Source organism: Crotalus tigris, unplaced genomic scaffold, assembly GCF_016545835.1.
Source record: "Crotalus tigris isolate CLP2741 ecotype Arizona unplaced genomic scaffold, ASM1654583v1 scf7180000017690.20705106771:4171800, whole genome shotgun sequence".
Lineage (NCBI taxonomy): Eukaryota > Metazoa > Chordata > Lepidosauria > Squamata > Viperidae > Crotalus > Crotalus tigris.
Genome location: NW_024096569.1, coordinates 2311548 through 2328089, shown reverse-complemented (window position 1 = coordinate 2328089; position 16542 = coordinate 2311548). Strand labels below are relative to the sequence as shown.

Sequence of the window (16542 nt, the reverse complement as noted above, 5' to 3'; positions counted from 1 at the left end):
TGGCTCGAGGGGGGGGGGGGGGGGCTGGACTAAAAGATCTCCAAGGTCCCTTCCAGCTCTATTCTTCCTATCCCATAATTCTATTCTATTCTATCCCATAATACTATTCCTTATTCTATTCTATTCCTTATTCTATTCTATTCCATTCTATTTCTAATTTTATTCTATTATATTCTCTATTTTACTCTATTCTACTCTATTCTATATTCCAATTTCTATTCTATTCTATTCCATTCCATATATTCTATTCTATTCTAGTCCTTATTCTATTCTATTTCATTCTATTCCTAATTCTAATTTTATTCTATTCTATTCTCTATTCTATTCTATTATTATTCCATTCCATTCTACTCCGACACATCTGGAGGTCAATTGGCCAGGAAAAACTGCCTTCAGCTGCCCAGTGACTCCCTGTTTTGTGTCGGGAAGTTGCTCGGAGCCAGAAAAAGGGACTCGGGGACGGACCGAGCTGGACTCCAGGCTGCCCCTCCCGGTCCAGCTCCATCCGCTGAAGGTGAGCTCGACCTGGCTGACACCCGCCTGCCTTTTCTTTCCCCCCTTAGGACGGGCTGCTGAGCGACGAGCTGACGGGAGACCTGCGGGAGAGGACCTTCACCCTGGAGGATCCCACCCAGGTGACCTGCGGAGACACTTTCTTTGCGCCCCCCATCACACCAGCAATGGTACAAAGAGGCCGTCGGGGTGGGGTAAATGAATTGGGGGGGCTCTGAGCTTTCACTGGGGGGGGGAGGAGGCTGTGGCTTGGGGGGAAGCAGGGAGAGGCTGTTGTTGAGCAAGACAATCAACTGGTGGTCTTTTTAAAAAAAACAAAAAGGTAGTCCTCGACTTACGACGTTCTGTTTAGTGACCGACGTTACAACGGCATTGGAAAAAAGGGACTTGGGACCGTTGATTACACTTAACGAGCGACGCGACCTTCCCCGGGGTCACGCGATCCAGATTCTTTTTGCCAGAGTGGGGTAAAGCGAGGGGCTGCAGTTGTGAAGCGAATCGGTCGGTCCTGAAGCGAATCCGTTGACGTGCAATTCCCCCTTGACTTCCATCAGCTCACATTGTCTCTTTCTCCCTCTCTCCCCCTCCCTCTGTCCTTCCCTTCCTCCCTCTCTCCCTCCCTCTCCCTCGCTTTCCTTCCCTCTCTCCCTTTCCCTCTCCTCCCTCTCCCTTCTCTCCTTCACTTCCTCCCTCTCCTTCCCTCTCCCTCGCTTTCCTTCCCTCTCCCTCGCTTTCCTTCCCTCTTTCCCTCTCCTCCTCCCTCTCCCTTCTCCTTCACTTCCTCCCTCTCCTTCCCTCTCCCTTCCTCCCCCTCCTTCTTTCCTTCCCTTCCTCCCTCTCCCTCCTCCTCCTTTCCCTCCCTTTCCTTCCCTCTCCCTTCCTCCCCCTCCTTCTCTCCTTCCCTTCCTCCCTCTCTCCCTCCCTCTCCCTCGCTTTCCTTCCCTCTCCCTCGCTTTCCTTCCCTCTTTCCCTCTCCTCCTCCCTCTCCCTTCTCCTTCACTTCCTCCCTCTCCTTCCCTCTCCCTTCCTCCCCCTCCTTCTTTCCTTCCCTTCCTCCCTCTCCCTCCTCCCCCTTTCCCTCCTTTTCCTTCCCTCCCTCCCTTTCCCCCTCCTTCTCTCCTTCCCTTCCTCCCTTTCCCTTCCCTCTGTCTCCTTCCCTCCCTCTCCCTCTTTCCTTTGTTCTCCCTCTCCCCATCCCTTTCCTCCCTCCCTTTCTTTTCCCCTCCCTCCTTTCCCACTCCCTCCTTCCATATCACCCACCCTCTCTCCTTCTCCTCCCTCTCCCTCCCTTTCCCCCTCCTTCTCTCCTTCCCTTCCCTCCCCCTTTCTCTCCTTCCTCCCTCTCCTTCCCTCTCCCCATCCCTTTCCTCCCTCCCTCCCTCCTTCTCCCCTTTCCCTCCTTCCATATCCCCCACCCTCTCCTTCCTCCTCCCTCTCCCCCTCTCCCTCCCTTTCCTTCCCTATCTCCCTTTCCCCGTCCTTTCTCCCTCTCCCTTCTCTCCTTCCCTCTCCCTGCCTTCCCTTCTCCTCCCTCCCTCCTCCTTCCCTTTCCTTCCCTCCCTTTCCCTTCCCTCCCTCTCCTTCCCCCCCCTCCCTCCTTCCATATCCCCCACCCTCCCTCCTTCCCTCCCTTCTCCCCCTCTCCCTCCATCTCCCCCCTCCTCCCAGGGCCTGGAAGACACCATCAAGCCCGAATCCTTGGCAGCCCCCCAGAACGGCGCCCCGGCCTCCTCCTTCCTGGCCCTGGGACCCTTGGAGGGGGCCAAAGTCCCGCTGCCCACTTTGAAGAAGCATCGGAAGCGGCTCCTGAGCAACACCAGCCGCCTCTTCTCCGGCTGCACCCCGATCAAAGAGGGCTTCATGGAGGAGAGCGAGCAGTCAGCCCGCCCACCCCTCTCCTCTTTTAATGTGTAAATAGTCCCTTTTAGGATGTGTATAGATTAATAAATAAAGGTTTGCAACCCGGAAAGATGGCTTCTTTGGCTGGCTTCCACCGGCCCCAGGCAAAAAGGGGGGGCCTTCCTCGAAGCCGACGGAGAATCGAGACCCCCTCCCCAATACAGTGGCTCTGCAAAAGCGAGGAGAGGAATCAAAACTCAACCAGCCTTTCCCGACCCCGGGAACCCCGCTAATTGCTCTCCGGGCCAGCCATTGTCCTGGGGTCCCCGTTAAGTGGGGGGGGTCCACACTGACCTGGCTGGGCTCTTGGGTTGTCCCTTAAGGCAGGGGTCCTCAACCTTGGCAACATTGATGACTTGCAGACTTCAACTCCCAGAATTCCTCAGCCAGCGTGAGGGAATTATGACCCTTTGATGACTTGGGACTTCCAGAATTCCTCAGCTGGTGTGAGGAAACTATGACCCTTTTATAACTTGTAGACTTCAACTCCCAGAATTCCTCAGCCAGCGTGAGGGAATTATGACCCTTTGATGACTTGGGACTTCCAGAATTCCTCAGCTGGTGTGAGGAAACTATGACCCTTTTATAACTTGTAGACTTCAACTCCCAGAATTCCTCAGCGGCGTGAGGGAACTATGACCCTTTGATGACTTGTGGACTTCAACTCCCAGAATTCCTCAGCCAGCGTGAGGGAACTATGGTCCTTTGATGACTTGTGGACTTCAACCCCCAGAATTCCTCAGCCAGGCATGCTGGCTGAGGAATTCTGGGAGTTGAAGTCCAGAAGTCTTAAAGCTGCCACGGTTGAGAACCCCTGCTTTAAGTGACATCTTGGCTTTGCAGCAGGGGACCCCCAACGCCAGGTCTGTGGCCCAGAGCCATTCAGAACCAGGTTGTGGAAGTTGTGAGTGTGAGTTTGTGCACAAAGCTGCATTTGTGAAAGCAGTGTGAACACATGCAAAACCATCCCCATCCTGCCAATTCCGTGGATCCACCAAGCTGGAAATATTGGAGACCGCCGCTCTCTACAGCACAGCCAAATGCTATTGGGTGGGTGGGGGGTGGACTATGGGGGGGTGGTTTTGCACTAGCCCCACTGAGGGTCTCTGAGGACTAAGAAAGATTGCAGAGGCCCCCCCCCCATCCCAAAAGCAAATCTTTGCAGCCTTAAGCCCACAAAAAAAAATCTCTGGAAAAAAAACAAACATCTCTGTTGCATTATTCCTCAATGGAAAAAAAAAATGTTTAATTTAGAACACAGCTCTCAAAGAAATACAAAATTGTGGCTGTTTGTGGCAGTGACCTACAAAAGAACGGCAAGGAGGGTCGGCAATCCTCACAGCCACACAAGGCCCTGTCCTTTTCCGGGTGACGTGAACAGAACAAAACTTGGCAGAGGTGGTTTCGTGCCGCACCGAAATTGTTCCGTTCCTTTCAGGAAACAAAAAGCACACGAAATACGGGGGGCGGGGGGGATGAACTTCTTTCGCATCCCAGTCTCTGCAGAATCGACGGACGACTTAACACACATACACACACAAACACAGAAGCGATAGCGGAGGGGGTTTCCCACAACAGGACAGGGGACCTCAAATGACACACACACAAAAAAACCACGGTTGTGTGAACCCGACACCTCCCTAGTCAAAATTTCCTTCCCTTCCAAGTTAGATGAAGACAGATAAATGCACTTTATCCGCCTAGTTAAAATCACAGCACCGTCTTTTTGCGAGGAGAGGGGGCTGGATGGCTTCAGTTCCTCCTCCTTTGACAGCCCCCCCACAACTCTCTCATACACACACACACACACACAAAACTCTCCTGCCTGCAAACAGCTCAGAGTCCCTCCAATGCAATTTTGCGAGAAACGCCAAAAAGGTGGACCTTTTTAAGTCTGGGGTGTCCCGGTTGAAAATGCACCTGGTTTGGCACAAGATTTTGGAAGGAGCGTGGTGGGCGGTCGCGGGGGGGGGGGGAGCCGAGCCCCATGGGAGCTCATAAAACGTCGTAATCCTCCTCTTCCTCGTGTTTCCGCTTCAAGAGGTTGGGCACCTCGCCCACGGCGCCCTGGGAGGAGACCATGTTGGTGGTGATGAGGATGTTCTTGGAGCCGATCAGCGAGGGGTTGATCAGGACGTTTTGCACGGTGGGGGTGGTGGGGGCGACTGGGGAGAGGGAGAGCAAGGATCAAGCAGACACATAAAACACGAGAGGGAGGTTATAATATGATAATATAATATAATAATAATATAATATAATTAATATAATGTAACGTAATATAAGATAAGATAAGATATAGATATAGATATTTGACTTGGCCTTCCGTCCTTCCCAGGTCAGTAAAATGAGGACCCAGATTGTTTGGGGGGGGGGTCATAGGCTGAATCTATAAACTGCTTAGAGAGGGCTGTAAAACAGTATGTAGCGGTATATAAGCTTATGAGCTATTGCTATTTATCTATCTACCTATCCATCCATCCATCCATCATCTATGTCTATCATCTCTGTGTGTGTGTGCGTATGTCTGTCTGTCTGTCTAGTCTCTCTCTCTCTCTCTCTCTCTCTCTCTCTCTCTCTCTCTCTCTCTCTCTCTCTCTATATATATATATATATATATATATATATATATATATATATATATGAATCTAAATGAGGTATATAAGTCTAAGTGCTATTGCTATCTATCTATCTATCTATCTATCTATCTATCTATCTATCTCCATCTATCATCTCTCTCTGTCTCTGTCTCAATCTAAATCAGGACCCAGATTCATATCTCCCTCCCTCTCTCTCTCTCTCTCTTATCTATCTATCTATCTATCTATCTGAATCTAAATCAGGACCCAGATTGTTGGGGGCAATAAGCTGACTCTGTAAGAGAGGATTGTAAAACACTATGAAGCGGTATATAAGTCTAAGTGCTATTGCTATCTATCTATCTATCTATCTATCTATCTATCTATCTCTATCTCTATGTATCTCTATCTATCTATCTATCTATCTATCTATCTATCTATCTATCTATCTATCTATCTATCTATCTATCTATCTAAATCAGGACCCAGATTGATTGGGGCAAGAGGCTCCCCCCATCTTAAAGTGTCTGAGGTTGCTATCTCCCATACTGGCTGGGGAATTCTGGGCCTTGAAGTCCGCCCCTCTTCAAGCTGTCAACGTTGATCCGACCTCACAGGATAAGTGCCTGGACTTAAAAGACAGTTTTCAGGTTTTGGTTCAGTGTGAGCAGAGCTGAGGCGAACCCCTTTTCTTTCTAGATCCAGGATTACTAGCTTCCTGTGCCTTAATGTCCCAAGATTTGGGGGGCTCACCCAAAATGTCTCCACCCACTTTCTTTCCCGGATAAAGTAGTGCAAAAAAAAAAAAAAAAATCTCCAGCCCCTCTTAATGGGCTCCAGGTTGATTCAGATTAAAATTACTATTCATAAGAAAATGGAAATGCCCTAGCTAGGACTAAGAAAAAAAACAACCTAGAACTAAGGAGAAACTTCCTGACAGTGAGAACAATTAACCAGTGGAACTACCTGCCTCCAGAAACGGTGAATGCTCCAACACTGGAAGTTTTTAAGAGACCTGACAGCCATTTGTCCGAAATGGTATAGGGTTTCCTTGAGCAGGGGGTTGGACTAGATGACCTACATGGTCCCAACTTTACTACTACTACTACTACTACTACTACTACTACTACTAATATTAAGACTAATAAAATACTTGAAAAGGGAAGGGAAGGGAAGAGAAGAGAGAAAAAGGAAGGGAAGACAAGAAGAAATAATAAAATAAAATATAAAATAAAATACTAAAAATAAAATAATAAAATAGAATAGAATAGAATAGAATAGAATAGAACAGAACAGAACAGAATAAAATAGAACAGAACAGAACAGAATAGAATAGAATAGAATAGAATAGAATAGAATAGAAATACCCTTAAGGAGTTTTTTATGTTTTCCCTCGAGGAGAACCGAAGGAAGGTAAAAGTGAGGCGACCATTTCAAGCCTATGACCAGGTCCCGGAGGGGGCTTCACCCCACCCCGTTCTCCCTTCTTCTCACTCCCTCCTCCTGCCCAAAGTAACACTCAAAACCCCCTCACCTGACTTCACAGATGTTTGAGAGGTGGGGATCTGGACGGTAAACCTCTGTCCGGTCAGCGAGACGGGAGTCCCGACTTTGGCCGAAACGGAGACCGCCTGCGCCGAAGGGGGTCCTGCAAATGGGGAAAAACGACAATTTGAGGCGAGGCAGGTCAGACCGGAAGGGCAGCGAAGGAGAGCCTAGAACAGTGGTTCTCAACCTTTTTAATGCCGTTACCCCCAACCGGTCGTAAGTTGAGGACTACTCAACCGGTTGTAAGTCGAGGACTACTCAACTGGTGCAGCACCGTTTGCAGAATGGGACTTTTGGCGGGCTCAGCAGGGCAGAGACAGCCTGGACAATTCCTATTGGCTTTTGAAAGCTAATAGAAGTAGACTCTATTCAAGAGAGTCTATCCTATTGGCTTTCCAAAGCCAATAGAATAAAAGGGAGGAGCACAGCTAAGGAAAAGGGGGGGAAAAATGGCGGACTGTGTTGTTTGGCGACCCCCGTGAAATGGTCGTTCAACCCCAAATGGGGTCCCGACTCACAGGTTGAGAACCGCTGGCCGAGAAGAAGACTCTTAACCCACCCATCGCTTGCAAATGCAGAACTCCAGGCTCCATAAGGCTGAGAAAAATACAGCCTCCCCAGCAAACCCTCCCCCCCCCCCACAACCCAATCAGCTTGCTAGCTCACGTGCTTGTTTTATCTATTTGGTAAACTCAGATAAGATTAATTGTATATCTTCTTTATTAGGTTGATTTATTTATTTATTTATTTTTTACCTCAGCCTATCGATCTATTCAATTTCAATTTCAACCTGCCTCCGGAAGCGGCGAATGCTCCAACGCCGGAAGTTTTTAAGAAGAGATGGGACAGCCATTTGTCTGAAATGGTACTATAGGGTTTTCTGCCTGAGCAGGGGGTTGGACTAGAGGACCTCCATGGTCCCTTTCTGTGCCACCCATCTCGCTGTTTATTTATTCGGTAAATAAACAAACATGCGTTTTGAAAAGTTACTGTAAGAGCACGGATTAAACAAAAAGGGAGGGTTAAATCTCTTTTCAATCAGAATAGAGCTGGAAGGGACCTTGGAGGTCTTCTAGTCCAACCCCCTGCTGGAGCAGGAGAATAAACCAGACAAAGAGAAGAAGAACTGATGGAAGCTGGATGACAAGAAGCAAGCAAGAATACCTCAACGGTTTCCTGCTCTTCTTCTGCTGAAGTGGGGTGGGGGGGGGGTTTGTATATTTGTTTTGTAAAACCGGTGGTCTCTTGGTGGTCTCCCATCCCAGTATTAAAAGATCGAAGCCAGCTAGATCAGCCAAGCTTGGCAAGGTGTTGCCGCCACCTGCTGGAGCACCATGGAATAGCCACATATAAAGAGACAGACTTTGAGGAAGGTGTCATGCTTCAGTCAGAGATGGAGGGGTCTGTGTTTTCAGAGGAATGTGGGAAGAGCAGGCCGAGGCAGGCCAGGGCCCTTCAGGAGTGGGACAGGCTGAACAGGAGAGGCAGAGTTCAGGCGATGAGCAAGGGCCACCCCCTCCTGATCCTAGAGCACGGAAAGTGGAGAGAAGGAGGGAACAGCGCAGGCAGGATCAACTACTACTACTCGGGAGAACATCCCGCCCCTCTCCACAAGGCACATCTGGAGACTGAGATTTAAGAAGACGCTGTGGGGAGAGGCATTTGTCGGGAACAAACGCTGATTCTTTGGAGTTGTGTGTGTGTTTGTGTTGTTGCTGATCTCTTGTTCTGTGACTTCTGCTGGGAAACCTGGACACTGACCATTGGACTAGCTGACAACATTGCTTGGATGTTCAAAGAACTCGGACTGTATTTTGGCTTCCCTTTGAAACTGCTCAGGCAAGCGTGTGTTCACACAGACTTGTTAGGTTTATAATGTATGCGTCATTCCTTCTTATCTCCATGGCCTTGAGTAAATTCCTCTCCTAATCAGACTGTATGTGAAACTGCTTGCAGCCAGAGGCGGCTGAAGTATGTCTTCTTGTGTTTGGAGGCTTGCCAGAAAAGCGGGAGCATTTGGGGAAAATTTGGAGCAATTAAAGGGCGGTTTGAATTGCCAGCTCACTGCGTTGCCTCGGTGCCGTGCCCTGGGTCATCATAGAAGGGAAAGCAGGTGGAGAAAAGAAACACCTTGGAAGCCATGAGCAGACAGCCCCCTCCTTCCCCCCCAAAAAAATTGGAGGGGCTTCTTACCTAAGGTGGGTGTGCTAGGTCGGCTGCTGACGGCGCCAACGCTCAGCCGGGGCACGGTGATCCTCCCAGCAGACGACGAGATCTGGGGAAAAAGCAGAACCAAGAGTCGGTCGAAACTGCAGAGCCTATGGTCGTCCTTGAATTACAACAGTTCATTTAGTGACCAAGTTGCAACAGCCCTGAAAAGAAAGGGACTTTAGGACCATCTTTCACATTTAAGACAGGACCGTTTTTCACATTTACGACCGTTGGCGCTCCTGCACGGTCCTGGGATCAAAATTCAGATGCATTGTTATGACAAATCGCAGCATTCCGGTGTGTGTGTGTGTGTGTGTGTGTGTGTGTATGTGTGTGTGTGTGTCATGTGATCGATCCACCCTTTTGCGGCAAGCTTTGACAAGCAAAGTCTAATTCTAATTGTTAGAATTAGAATAAACGAGAATTATTCTAATTCTAATAATTCTAATTCTAATAACAATAATAATAACAACAAAGTTGGAAGGGATCTTGGAGATCATCTAGTCCAACCCCCTATTCAGGCAGGAAACCCTATACCATTTCAGACAAGTGGCTGTCCAATCTCTTCTTAAAAACTTCCAGTGTTGGAGGAGGGAGGGAGGGAGGGAGGGAGGGAGGGAGGGAGGAACGAAGGAAGGAAGGAAGGAAGGAAGGAAGGAAGGAAGGAAGGAAGGAAGGAAGGAAGGACAGAATAATAAAACTGGGACCTTGGAGGTCATCTAGTCCAACCCTCAGCCCAGGCAGGAAACCCTATCCCATTTCAGACAAATGGGTGTCCAGTCTGTTCTTAAAAACTTCCAATGTTGACACTGGAGGGAGGGAGGGTGGGAGGGAGGGAAGGAAGGAAGGAAGGAAGGAAGGAAGGAAGGAATAATAAAGCTGGGACCTTGGAGGTCATCTAGTCCAACCCCCTGCCCAGGCAGGAAACCCTATTCCATTTCAGACAAACGGCTGTCCAGTCTCTTCTTAAAAACTTCCAGTGTTGGGAGCATCCACTGCTTAATTGATGATTAATCCCAACAGTGATCAGATCTCCTCACTCGACATCCACACATCCCTTCCGAGCACAAGGGATTTTGGATCAGGATCTAAAGAAAATGCTAAAGCAGCTTTCCATTTTTCCCAGGCTGGGGGATGATGGGAATCGAAGTCCATCTGACGTGGAGCCCACCCTCTTGGGAAAATTCTGTCTCAAGAACATGAATTGTGTAAAAGCTTGCCTGGAAAGGCGGTTTAATTCTGGGTGGTGTTGTTGTTTTGTTTTTCCAAGCATGGCAACTTTTCAAGATGTGTGGACTTAACTCCCAGAATTCCCCAGCCAGAATGCTGGCCTAGATGACTAAACAAAGAAGCGATAAACGGGGAAACGGGACGTGATTCTAAACGCTAGCTTTTTAAAGGATATTTTCCACCCCACTGAAGGTAGGAAAGTCTGGATTTCTGCCAGCCACACAAAAGGGTCCATTTTAGTATAAATGTCCTTACCTTTTTCTGCAGAGACTTCAGTCTGTAGTTTGGAGCTGTCAGGCAGTATCGGTCTGGAGGCAGTCTTGGTCCCGAGTAGGGTTTAATCAAAGGCAGCGGGGTCTGGTTTTTCTGCCTTGCAATATCCAGCAAAAACTGTGAGACACAAAGACATAGAACAGTAAGGTGGGAAGGGACCTTGGAGGTCCTCTAGCCCAACCCCCTGCTCGGGGAAGAGACCCTATACCATTTCAGACAAATGGCTGTCCATTCTCTTTTTTATTATTATTATAAATTTTTACAATTTTACAATAAAAACCCCTTTCCCAATCCCTCCCAACCCACCCCAAAACCCTCCCTCATTCTTCCCAGAGCTGAATACAGGGTTAACTAGAACTTAAAAGAAAAAACTTTTAAACTCAAATAAACCTCAAACAAATATGATTACATTCAATAAACAAATTGTTAAGTACTTTAACTCCATTATATATAAAAAACAGAAAGAGAAAAAGAAGAAAAGAAAGAAAATAAGAAAAATAATAAGAGGGGGAAAAAAACTATTCTACACTTCTAAATAATATCTTAAACTTTAAATATAAATTATTCAAAAGCTAAATGATACTTAGATTGTATAAAATTTATCCAGCTTTGGAGCACCCACATCTGCAGGCAAGCCCTTCCATTGATTAATTGTTCTCACTGTCAGAAAATAATCAATAAGTTGGCTCTCTCCTTGATTAGTCTCCATCCGTTGCTTCTTGTCCTGCCTTCTGGGGCTTTGGAGAACAGCTTGACTCCCTCTTCTTTGGGGCAGCCCCTGAGATACTGGAACCCTGCTATCACGTCCCCCCTCGTCCTTCTCTTCATTAAACTAGACATCCCCAGTTCCAGCAACCGTTCTTCATGTGTTTTAGCCTCCAGCCCCCTGATCATATTTGTTGCTGAGTGGTGCAAATGGATGTGGAGCCTTCTTGGAGCTGCTGAAAGGGCTGTGTTGTCCTCTCTGTCCAAAATGTGGACTTTGCTGGATGGTTTGAAAGAGGGGGTCAAAGAGGCCAACTAGTTCAAAACTGAACAGCCCTCCGTCAACAGAGGGGGAGGGACACGACATGGAGTTCCCTGTTGAGGCCCAGGGGACCGTGTCTGTGGCTTCGGAGGACGGTAGGGAGGAACAGGCTGAAGCAGGCCAGGGCCCTTCAAGTTTGGAACAGGGAAGGCAGAGCTTGGGCAAGGAGCAAGGCCCCTCCCCGCCAGATCCCAGAGCAAGGAGAGCAGAGAGGAGGCGGGAACAACAGAAGCAGGCTCACTTGTTTGGGAGGAGAGCGTCCCGCCCCACTCCACAAGGGACACCTGGGGAGTAGGTGTTTAAGGAGACACTGTGGGGTGGGACATTTGCCGGGAACAAACGTGAACTCTTGTGATGTGAGCTCTTGTACGGGGACTCTTTGCATTTTGGATCAAGTTTGTTTCCTGCGGAGTTCTCCTTGTTTTGCAGTTTGCAGGTTACAGGCAAGCCTGGGCGTGGAAAAGATCATACTTTGTTTGTTATCTGTTTTACTTTAAAGAACTGTTGAACTCCGTTGACTGTTTTATTGAACTTGTGCCAGCGTATGTGGGGGCTGTTGGGTGAACGTTGGCAGTGCTTACAAAGACAATTATTCTGACCAGCTAAGTGCTTTGCCTACGTTCGGGGGCTCTGGGTCATCACAATCCATCTACCAGACGGTCCTTTCAGCAGTTCCAAGAAAGCTCCACACCCATTTGCACCATTCAGCTGACCCTGAGGACACAGATAAACCTCCAAGTGGCCTCAACGGCTCTCTTAAAAAAGGCAAATGACCAGAGGACTGCAAAGGAGTATAAATCCTTCCATTCCCCCACCATTCGGTCAGAGCGGAAGAAGCTTCTGGGATGAGAAGTGAAACGTCTTCAAAGAAAAAACAAGACAGTCTAGTTGCCTATGTGAAAAATGTGAAAAAAGCACCTTTGCCATAACTATGAGCTGGATGGCTGAGAATCTCCCTAGACACGCCTTCCCCCAAAACAGCAATTCCATTTCCCCCAGCCTAAGGCAAGATTCGAACGAAAAAGATTTGAAAAACATACGTCTCTGGGCGGTGGGGAAGTGAACGACTGGTCTGTCCGGCATTGGATGGCTAACCTCACGTCGTCCGCATCAACGCTTGACTTTTTGGCGTGGCTGGAATAAATTTTTGCATCTTCCAGGATCGTCGTCACGTATCCTTTTCCGGGAAACGAAACAAAGCAGATGAAAAGGAAGAAGGCAGAGATTCACACCAGAGGGCACAGCAGCCGGTCTTCCCGTCACCTGCCTCCCACTTTCCCAAACGGGTTATCGTTCCCACAGTCGCAATTTCAAACCGGGAGCAAACCGATCAGGACGCACTGCGGTGGGGAAAACCCAGTGAAAAGGACAAGAGGCAGCAACACAGAACAATAAATTCTTACTTTAAGATTCAGAGGTTTATTTTGCTAATAATTTGGAACATAGCAAATGTAATAACACAACATCGCTTACATTAGTAACCCATTGCAATGAGGTCCAGTCACATAGCAGGTCCACCAAGGACAGCTATAGGCCAGTGGCAAATCAATCAGGTCCAGTCCCAACTCTTTATACCACTGGTTCTCAACCTTTTGAATGCCGCGACCCCCAACCGGTCGTAAGTTGAGGACTACTCAACTGGTGCAGCACCGTTTGCAGAATGGGACTTCTGGACAATTCCTATTGGCTTTGAAAGCCAATAGAATTAGAGTCTATTCAAGAGACTCTATTCTATTGGCTTTCAAAAGCCAATAGAATAAAAGGGAGTAGCACAGCTAAGGAAAAGGGGAAAAAAATGGTGGACTGCGTTGTTTGGCGACCCCCGGGAAATGGTCATTCAAACCCAAATGGGGTCCCGACCCACAGGGTGAGAACCACTACTTTATACCCTTTCCCAACCTAAAACCGCAGGCAGATGATCAGCAATCTTACACTTTCTGCTGACTTTCTGCTGAACATAACTTTCCTCATATACCCGTGTACAAGGGAAAGAAGGAAGGAAGGAAGGAAGGAAGGAAGGAAGGAAGGAAGGAAGGAAGGAAGGAAGGAAGGAAGGAAGGAAGGAAGGAAGGAAGGAAGGAAAAAGAAAGATGAAAAACGAAAGCAGTGTAAACGGAACGTAAGTAAAATAATAGAATAAAATAAACAATAACAAAGGAACACAACGAGGATACAGGAAGTCCTCGACAGCCATTCATTTAGTGACCGTTCGATGTTACAACGGCACTGAAAAATAGATCAGGCCCCTTCTGAAAAATCCATCGTCTCCCAGAAGGAAAGGTTTTTGCAGAGGCCTGTTTTCTAGAAAGAAATTAGGCTTTAACAGCCTTGAGATTTTGGTCTCCCTGGAACCTTTTTTATTTTGTGGTAGAAAGTCTGGGAATCCTGGTTTATTTGGGATTATTTAGGGCATCTCAGATCAAGCTGCTCAAGGAGACAGACTCCATTCCAAGGTTTTTGAAAGGGAATTTGTTATTGTGGATTCTGCCTCTGTGGCAAAGAGGGAGCAAACAGAGCGGCGTAGGAACACGCAGAGGCAACCAAGAAAATCACTTACTGTATGCAAATTCCAACATCTGGTTTATAACCCGCGGTTCATACTCAATAATTCCCGTATCTTTTAGAATCTGGGCCATCACCTGTGCAACGGAATGAAATAGTCAGGCACACCACAGCAATAACAGCAACCCACTTTTGATGAGTTCCTTTTCCTAATGTTTCTTGGCCTCTGAAAACTAAACAAAGTTCTAAAGCTTCTCTCTCGGTTTTCTACCCTACTCCTTTCTTCCTCCCGCCGCCAAATAATTTAGATCTCTGTTCCTCCTTTTCTATTTGTCCAGTTTGGGTGAAGTTCATTGTGGCTGATGCGCTTGAAAGAAACCGGCTCTGCTTAATCCACCTTGGACAATCAGTCAGGAAAAGGGACAGGGCAGGTCTTCCAAGGGGGACCTGCTGGGATTCAAGCTCCGAGTGCTTAAAAGCTTACAAGGTGTTCTCTAAAGCCGGTCCTCGGACTGGCAGCCATCCGTGCACCTGAAAGCGGCCTCAGGTTGCGGGGAGAGGGTGCAAAGGGGTGACCAGGAGCCCTTTAGAAAAGAGGGAGTAAAAAACACCCCAGGAGCCATAATAGAGGGAGGGAGGGAGGATGTAGAAGGAAAGAAGGAAGAGCAATAGAAGGAAAGGAGGGAGGGAGGGAAGGAATAGGAAGGAAGGAAGGAAGGAAGGAAGGAAGGAAGGAAGGAAGGAAGGAAGGAAGGAAGGAAGGAAGGAAGGAAGGAAGGAAGGAAACATGGGAGGGAGGGAGGAAAACATGGGATGGAGGAAGGGAGGAAGGAATGAAAGAAAGGAAGAAAGAAGGAAGGAGGCAGAAGGAAATAAGGGAGATGGATGGGAGGGAGGAATGTAAAGGAAGGAAAGAGATAGGAATGAGGAGGAGGGAGGGAGGGAGGGAGGGAGGGAGGGAGGAGGAAGGAAGGAAGGAAACATGGGAGGGAGGAAAACATGGGATGGAGGAAGGGAGGAAGGAATGAAAGAAAGAAAGAAAGAAAGAAGGAGGCAGAAGAAAATAAGGGAGATGGATGGGAGGGAGGAATGTAAAGGAAGGAAAGAGATAGGAATGAGGAGGAGGGAGGGAGGAGGAAAGAAGGAGATGGGAATGAGAAGAAGGGAGTGATGGAGGTGGAAGGAAGGAAGGAATGCGACAGAAGGAAGGAAGGAATGTAAAGGAAGGAAGGAGATAGGAATGAGAAGGAGGGAGAGAGGGAGGAGAGAGGAAGGAAGGAAGGAGGGAGAGAGAGAGGGAGGAGAGAGGAAGGAAGGAAGGAAGGAAGGAAGGAAGGAAGGAAGGAAGGAAGGAAGGAAGGAAGGAAGGAAGGAAGGAAGGAGATGGGAAAGAAGGAGGGAGCGAGGAAGGAAGGAAAGAAGGAAGGAGATGGGAAAGAAGGAGCGAGGGAGGAGGAAGGAAGGAAGGAAAGAAGGAAAGAGATGGGAAAGAAGGAGGGAGGGAGCAAGGGAGGAAGGAAGGAGATGGGAATGAGAAGGAGGGAGCGAGGGAGGAGGAAGGAAAGAAGGAATGTGACAGAAGAAAGTAAGGAATATAAAGGAAGGAAGGAAGGGAAAAAGGAAGGAGATAGGAAAGAAGGAAGGAGGGAGCAAGGGAGGAGAAAGGAAGGAAGGAAAGTAGAGGCAGAGTAAATCAGGGGCAGATGCAGCGGAGAGACCCCCGCCCCCCCCCAGTACAGAGCCCTCGGACTACAAAGCCCATCGTCCACTTGGGGAGCAGCGCCAGCGCCGGGGAGGCAGAGACGAAGAGAGGCGGCGCTGCCCTCTCGGCCCCCGCACCATCAAAAGCCTCCCGGCTTCCCCAGCCTCTCCCCAGCCCCACCTGCGCGTCCTTCGGGGCGCTCTTGGGCGACGCCATCTTGCCCGCTTCCATCGCGGCGCCGGGCACCATCCGCCGAGGGGGAGGAACGGAGCATGCGCGGCCGCGCCCACACCTGAAAGCGCCGGAGCGCGTGCGCGGTCGCGGGACTGAAGCCGGCTTCCCGCTCTTTTGCCCTCTTCCTTCCATTTTTTTATGCTTGGAGTAGAGCCTGGAATGATGTTCGTGCGCCCTAGGGAGAGGGGGCCGTTGAAGTGGAAATGGTGCGTTGCAAGGACAACGGGCGTCTCTTGGCAGCCCACCTCGCTCCTTCAACCCTATTGGGAGAAATTCAGTAGCCAACGAATCAAAGTGTAAAAAAAAAAAAAATACTCTTGTTGCATTGGCCGGGAATCGAACCCGGGCCTCCCGCGTGGCAGGCGAGAATTCTACCACTGAACCACCAATGCCCCTTCGGAAAAAAACACTTGCGACACTTCCTATAGATTTCCTTGCTGCCTGTTTGATAGTTCACTGCAGCTTAGTCCTCAACTTACGACTGCACGTGCCCAGGATTTCGGTTACTAAGTGAGACGGTTGTTAAGTGAGTTTTGCCCCCTTTTACGACCTTTCCTTGCCACTGTTGTTTAGTGAATCACTGCACTGGATTTCCCCCCTTGACTTTGCTTGTCGGAATGTCACAGGATGCGATCACGTCACCCTGGAAAAGGCAACCATCGTAAACACGAGTCAGTTGACCAAGCGTCTGGATTTTGATCCCGTGACCACGGGGATGCTGCAACGGTCGTAAGTTTGGAAGACGGTCCTAAGTCCCTTTTTTCCGTGCTCCAGTAATTTCAAGCAGTTGCTAAAGCAGTGGTTCTCAACCTTTTTAATGCCGCGAC

At 48.6% G+C, this 16542-nt stretch overlaps 2 protein-coding genes and 1 non-coding gene across 3 annotated transcripts in view; 1 reads left to right on the top strand and 2 right to left on the bottom strand.

Annotated features, from left to right (window-relative positions):
* Positions 1 to 2784, top strand: part of LOC120305749 (chromosome-associated kinesin KIF4-like) — a 45048-nt gene extending 42264 nt beyond the window's left edge. The window contains exons 30-31 of the mRNA XM_039338017.1: positions 564 to 683; positions 2182 to 2784. Coding sequence (XP_039193951.1) covers positions 564 to 683; positions 2182 to 2427 — 366 coding nt within the window. The 3' untranslated portion in view covers positions 2428 to 2784. The remainder of the gene's footprint in view (positions 1 to 563; positions 684 to 2181) is intronic.
* An 841-nt stretch (positions 2785 to 3625) lies between these two features.
* On the bottom strand, positions 3626 to 15879 carry LOC120305750 (transcription initiation factor TFIID subunit 9-like). The gene is made up of 7 exons (XM_039338018.1): positions 15662 to 15879; positions 13835 to 13916; positions 12318 to 12454; positions 10233 to 10367; positions 8730 to 8811; positions 6523 to 6636; positions 3626 to 4577 (listed from the first exon to the last, which is right to left on the bottom strand). Exons 1-7 carry the CDS (start codon positions 15845 to 15847, stop codon positions 4408 to 4410), a joined length of 906 nt encoding a protein of 301 aa, XP_039193952.1. The 5' UTR covers positions 15848 to 15879; the 3' UTR covers positions 3626 to 4407.
* Positions 15880 to 16036: 157 nt separating this feature from the next.
* On the bottom strand, positions 16037 to 16107 carry TRNAG-GCC. The gene has a single exon. It is a non-coding gene; the product is annotated as a tRNA-Gly (tRNA).
* Positions 16108 to 16542: the final 435 nt, after the last annotated feature.